The 6,616-nt window shown below is 58.8% G+C and overlaps 1 protein-coding gene across 1 annotated transcript in view; it reads left to right on the top strand.

Moving 5' to 3' along the window:
- The first annotated feature begins 47 nt into the window (after window positions 1-47).
- Window positions 48-6,616, top strand: part of UBAC1 (UBA domain containing 1) — a 19,175-nt gene continuing 12,606 nt past the window's right edge. The window contains 3 exon segments of the mRNA XM_025051219.1: window positions 48-210; window positions 4,171-4,291; window positions 5,124-5,197. Coding sequence (XP_024906987.1) covers window positions 73-210; window positions 4,171-4,291; window positions 5,124-5,197 — 333 coding nt within the window. The 5' untranslated portion in view covers window positions 48-72.

Raw genomic sequence — 6,616 nt, 5'->3', positions numbered from 1 at the left:
AGTTACAATAAATTTGACACCAAAAAACATTGTGTGTACCCCCCGGGTGGCGGTGGCGGCGGCGGCGGCGCGATGTTCGTGCAGGAGGAGAAGATCTTCGCGGGCAAGGTGTTGCGGCTGCACATCTGCGCGTCCGACGGCGCCGAGTGGCTGGAGGAGGCGACCGAGGACACCTCGGTGGAGCAACTCAAGGAGCGCTGCCTCAAGCACGTAAGGCCGGCGCCGCCCCAGGCCTCCGTGCCTCCCTCTCCCTCCGCGGGGCTGGGGACGGCGCCTCCGGCCCCTCTTCTCAGCCACCCGCCCTCCCGACCCCCAGCACCTCCTAGACGCTCCTCCCCGAGCCGGGCACCGGGCTGAGCGCTTTAAACTCCGCCCTCTCGTTTAACTTCTGCAACTCGGGAGGTAGGGACAGGTTCGGAAACAGGCTCGGGGGCGCGAAGTCGCGGCGGGGAGCAGGGCCTCCTGGTTGGCCAGCATTTGTGCTGGGAGTTAGTGCCCCGGGAGAAAGTGACCGACAGTGGGGAGGCCCCTTGCCCTTCCCTGCACAGCCTGCCCCTTGGAGCTGTTTCCCACTGGCTGGCATGCCTGCCAGGACCTGGCTCTGGCCACTTGTGCCTCTTAGCTGAGGTCACCTAAAATAGTGCCGCTGCTTTCTCCGTGGCCTTTGAATTGATTAAGTGGGTAGGTCCAAGGAGAAGTGTCTCCTCGCCGAGAGATAACTTTTTAAGGTTTGTTTTTTATGTGAAATACTCCTTGTATATATAGTCAATCCCTTGGGTTGCTCATTTTTGGAACTAGTTTGTGATGGTCCTATCTCAGTAAACTCCATTCCGAAAGGCGGGCCGACATCTGTGACTCTGGCTGCCTAAGGAAACTATACTTAGCTCGTTGTCTTGTTTCCTTGTCAGAATTTAGGTTAAAGAAGGCCTCAGGCTTTCAGAGTGGATTCCATGTGATAAGGGCCATATCTATACTTGTGACAAGGTGTTTTGTCCAAATAAAGCGAAGTGTACTCTCCAAGGATAAACTCCCGGTTACGGTAACTACCCACAGAGATACTTTTGCATCACCTTTGTGAGTTAGTTCTGTGGAGGTGTTCTGTCCTAGGCAGGCCAAAGAGCCAGCCCCTCTGGGACACGCTGGGTATGAGTGACGCCGAGGAGTGGGCTCTGCGCACACGCTGGAGGGAGGTGTGTTTGGGCCGCCTTCTCGGTCTCCTGCCCTAGCGGTGTGGCTTCGCCCTGTAGTAACCGCCAGGACCTCAGTAGCGGGAAGGCTGGGGCTCTGTGGGCGCCCGGCCTGAGACCAGGCGCCAAGATGCGCTGTCCTTCCCGGCCTGGAAGGGGCTCCCGGGGGACCAGGCCCGTAGTGGGCGCACAACAAATGTGTGGGCTGTTGGAGGAAGTGGGGACGGGTTGCCAGAACCGCACCAGCGTGGCGTGTCGCCTGGAGGGGTCTGGGGCCAGATGGTGTGGCGTTTAGGGGAGCTCACTCATGGTACAGAACTACGTAACTATTATAAAATTATTTTACAAGGGGAACAGGAAATGAAAACTGTTGGATTGATTCGCTTGCTAGTGAATTTTAGGAGCACGAGGGGTTAATTAGGCAGCCAGTTTCAGTAGGATGCTAATTATTTTCTTCCCGTAGTTATTACTCCAGCCAGTATTGAGATGGGGCATTACCCTACTTTAAATGGAGATTTTGTTCTGCAGTCCCTCCAGGTGTGGAGGTCCCGCCCACAGGGTTTCACACCTGAGGAGAGCGAGCCCGCCGCCCAGTGTCCGGTCTGTGGGCTCACTGCCTCGATTTTGTTCTGCAGTCCCTCCAGGTGTGGAGGTCCTGCCCACAGGGTTTCACACCCCGAGAGCCGTGGAGAGGAGAGCGAGCCCGCCGCCCAGTGTCCGGTCTGTGGGCTCACTGCCTCTCCAGCTGGTCGGAGGCGGGAGGTGGAAAGAGAATTCTCAACTCGTGTGCTTGACTGTCACCCCGGAATCCAGCCCCCGAATGTCATGCTGGTGCGGCAGTGAGGCGGGTGTGTGTCTGAGCTCCTGTCCCTCCTAGGTCCCCCTTGGTGCCTGCTAAGCCGGTGTCACTTCCTCTTTTCCTCCCCATGAGGGGACAGTGTGGGTATCCCTGTCCCACAGTGCTCCTGGGAGTGCGTGGCTTTACTGAAGGGGTTTAGGAGCGGAGTGCCGTGTTGCTGGAGAGGGTTTTGTGCGATTGGGGTCGCCGTGTGGTCCCCAGCGTCCTCCGCCCCTCAGGAGTGGAGGGGGGACAATGCGAGCTGTCCCCCCTGTGTGGAGTCAGTAGGTGGTGAACGAGCCTAAAAAATGACACCCGTGACATGGTGGAGTGTGCCCTGTGTCTGGTCAGCTCTCCCGGTGTTACCAGTACATAACGTGGTACTTGCTAGTATGGCTTCAAATGACAGACCACGTCAGGTGTCGGAAGCCCCGACTGCGTTCTGGGTGGGTGTCCGAGCCCCCCCGCCTGGCCAGAGGCCGCGTGGGGCGTTTTGCTGCCGCACCGGCCTCGCTCAGGCTTCTGAGAACAGAGAGCGCACCGAGTGAAGTCGCCGGCGTCCCGTGGGTGACTCACGTGCGGTTTTCTCCTGGCGTGCTGGTGACGTGCTTGCTGCAGAGTAGTTGTGTCGGGAACCAGTGTCAGGGTTGTTTAGGGAAATCGTGCTTCCTAAACTGCATTCTGAACTCGTCAAATCAACTAGCCTGCAGATTTTGGAATTAGAAGCAGCACAGCCAGTATTTCTGGGAGCAGAGCCTTTGTCGAATTCAGGGGAAGAGGCGGGGTGGCTCTCTGCCCTGTCGTAAATGGTGGAAGTGACCCTTGCTGCCGGCCGAGTGCCCCCTTTCCCGCCGCTTGGCCAGTTTTGTGGGCATCTGCGATGGCCCCGAAGCCTCCGCCAGCCTCTTTTCCTGTTTCAGTGTTGGATTACTGAAAATCCAGTTACTCTTAGAATGCCAGGGCTGAGAGCCGAAGCACACGCCGAGGCTTTTCTTCCTGGTGGCGGTGTGTGTGCTGCTGTCTCTGAGCCTCCCTGCTAGCCGTGGGTGTCAGCCGAGGGTGTCAGCCGAGGGTGTCAGCCGGGCTGCAGAAGCCTCTGCTGGTCTTATCTAAATTGTTCCGCGTGCCCCGCTCCGCCCACTCTGCTCAGCTTTGCTGGCTCCTGGCTCCCGGGAGGGGCACAGCTGGTCAGGTGCTGAAGCCGACAGCGGTGAGCGAGCAGGTTGGGGCATGAACCCCCACTGCCCCGGCCGTGGCATTGGCTGCCCGTCACGAAGTGCTGAGCTGCTTGGTGATCAGAAGGCCGAGGGGAACAGCACTTCGTCGTCTGGTGACTGTGACTGTGACATAACCATGGGCAGCATGCCAGCGCGTTCAGAGGGCTGGGTGGGGTGATGAGCAGGGCCTGCCAGGCCCCGCCCATGGGGGGCGGAGGGTGCCCCGTGCGTTGGGTCCTGCCCCTCACGCCTCCCACGTGGAGGGGAGGCCGTCAGTGTTCCCGTCCCCTGCCATGTTCCAGGGTTTCCAGGGCCCTGGTCAGTGAGGCACAGCTGCGTGTGCCCGTCGGTCCCCTTTGAGCTCCCTGCGGCATCTGTAGCTTGCTTTGGGATCGCTGGGGCTGTCATCTGGTGAGCCAGGAGCTGAGCCGACTCCGGGCTGGTCTCTTCGGGGTTTTGCGAGCATTGAAGTGCTCAGGCCCCCGTTCCGTTCGCTGCCGTCCGCTGTCTCTCAGCTCCCTTCTGTGGAACAAAGGAAAACAAATTGTTCTTAGATCTTTAAAGTTTCAGGACCTCACAGACCTATTTTCATTTTACAATTACCGTCTGGATCTTTCCAGCCTGAGGAAGCAGTTTGGGCTGCCACTGATTAACTGCAGTGTTTTCACGTCAAGCTGTGACCCTCTTTCCGGAGTCCCAGTGGGTCGGTGGACAGACGGCAGGCCTAGGGGGTCGGGTTGTGGCATTTCGTTTAGCTTCTGCCGTGGGCGACACTGCCTCGCTCTTGTTGACACTTTCATTTCTTAGCTCATGAGGAAAACTGGTCAATTCCTGGTGTGGCTTGGGGTGCCAGGTCTTATGAACTTTCAAATAGGTATTAGGGTCTATTTACTTTCTATCTGGAATTATTTGATTTTTTTCCCCCCAGTGTGCTCATGGGAGCTTAGAAGACCCCAAAAGTGTAACGCACCACAAATTAATACACGCTGCTTCAGAGAGGGTGCTGAGTGACACCAGAACCATCTCGGAGGAGAACATCCAAGACCAAGGTCAGTGCTCACGGGGGCGGGAGCCGGGGTGCGCAGGGGAGGGCCTGTCCGCGCCGAGCTGGGGCTTGTGTTGGAGCTGAGCAGAACACCGGTCTGGAGTTTGACTTTCCGCTCAGTAAAACAGTGCGCCTGACGCAGTGTCGCTGAAAACCGGCCCAAACGGGCACCCATCCGAGATACCAGATGTTTCAAAGCAAAACCAAGGCCTCCAGGGCTGCTGCAGGGGTTGTTTTGGGCTGGAAAGTACAGTTTTGGCAGGAGTCTCACGTCCGAGGAAGCGTTCTTGTTACGCTCACGTCCAGCCAGTCGCTCAGTTTGTGTCCAGAGGCGTTAGGGTGAAAACCTTGCTTTCTCTGTGGCATTCAGAGGATGATTTCGATTCTGGATTCCCTTAACCTGTTTTGAAACTACTGGGAGTGTTGCTTATAGACCTCCATCGAGTGCGGTGGTCGAGCTCAGAGCTGGGGGCGGGGGGCTGACCCCTGGGAGTTGGTGGCTGGCCACACTTCCAGCCCCGCGGACGGCAGAGCGGGCCGGCGGGAGTGATAAGTCGCTGCGTGGTGTCGGCCGGTTCTCCGTGTGGCCGTCAGGCTGGGCCGTGCATGCCTCCTGGGCACCGGTCACCTCTGGGGACTCCGCCGTGTCCTTGCTGGGCCCGGAGCCTGTACCTGAGCCGGGGGCGTGCAGACGTGAATGCTGAGGGAAGGGCAGGCTCGTGTAGACGCTCGGTCTAGGAGGCACCGGGGAGCCCCCGCTTTACTCTCCTCGGGGCATCTCGCCGTTTTATGGGTGTAAAGCGATAACCAGCTTGACGGACGTATTTTTTCCCTAGATGTCTTGCTGTTAATAAAGAAGCGTGCGCCATCTCCACTTCCCAAGATGGCCGACGTCTCCACAGAAGAAAAGGTAGATCCGCATTAGGGGGAGGCCGCTAGACGTGCTGTGCAAGCCCGTAGTTAAAGGAGGCGCGGTCACGGGTTGTCTGTCGTGGCCGAGGTGGCTGGCCGATGCCCTGCTGGCTTGCTGCTCATGTGACTGGCACGGGGAAACCTGGCTCTGCTCTCGGGGCTGGAGAGGGAGGGAGCGTGGCGGTCCCACTCAGGTGGGGCTTATGTGTCACGCTGCCATCAGACGCACCTGCGTGCGTGCCCGGCATCCTCTCCTCGGGCACCCGCACCAGCCCTGCCGGAAAGCTCAGAGGTTGCTGAAGACGCCCCACAAAACGGAGTTCCGGTGCAGAGGGGCGCCTGTCTGCTCAGCGTCTTGCGGGACAGAGTTGGATGTCCCGGGGAGTGCGCGTTCCTCCGTGCCGTCCCTCCGGTGCGGGGAGGGCCCGGGGGAGCCGGGGTTCGGCATTCATTGGGGGCTGTCCCAGCGGCTGGCCCCGGGACGCCGTGTGGGGAGCTCACCTACGTGGCGGAGGGCGCGTCCTGTCCTCAGGCCTTCTGCTGAGTGTGCTCTTTCCATGGACAGCCACGTAAAGTTCAAGTTCCAGTTCCAGTTTGCCATTTTTTCCTTCCTTAGTTCCAGGAGATTAAATTTTTTCTTCTTGCTCTGAAAGGCTAGGGAGGTCATTCCCCCAGAAGATGCAGGCCAGACTCGGCTAGGCCTCCAGCTGAGAGTGGGAAGAGCTGCCTCAGAGTCTTCTGGGGCAGATGGCGAGGGAGGGGTGCCCTTGGGCTTCAGTCACCCTCCTTATCTGCGGCCACACCTGGTCCCAGGAAGAAAGCCGCTGGCCCCATCTCCAGAAGACAGACGCAGGCCTGCCTCCGCCTGCCGTGTCTGAGGGCCGCCGGGTGGGATCGCCGTTCTTAAGTGGTAGTTTTGGTCACTGTAGCTAACAGAGACGGCGAGGTCCCCACCGCCACCGTGGCTCTGCCCGGCAGGGCGCCGCAGACCTCGCTGGCAGCCCTTTCCCTGCGCATCTTCACAGAGCAGACGCCACGGTTGTCAGTGCCTGTTTCTATGAGCTACTAATTTCTAGGTGAAAGTAACAGGTATTTAAAAAGTCAAGTCATACTGTAAATACTTTAATGTAAGCACATAACCACCCCTCCCCCGACTTGCGCTCCTGGAGGCCCCCCCACGTAGCACTGTCACCGGTTCCTTCGCTGACCCTCGTCCCGATGTCTGAATGGCACGCATGTCAGCGCTTCTTGGAGGGTCACTTGGGCACTTCTTGGTTGTCTGGGTACCGCCCTCCCCCCAGCCTCCCCTCCCCCTCTGTGTCCGTGTTGGGTCATGATATTGGCCGAAGAAAATTTCAGTTTCCACTGGTATCGTATGTTAAGTTTTTCCTGCTCTGAGCGAAGGGTACGAAGAGCG

This window comes from Pteropus alecto, unplaced genomic scaffold, assembly GCF_000325575.1.
Source record: "Pteropus alecto unplaced genomic scaffold, ASM32557v1 scaffold67, whole genome shotgun sequence".
NCBI classification, from domain to species: Eukaryota; Metazoa; Chordata; class Mammalia; order Chiroptera; family Pteropodidae; genus Pteropus; species Pteropus alecto.
This window is presented reverse-complemented; position numbering and strand designations above follow the sequence as displayed.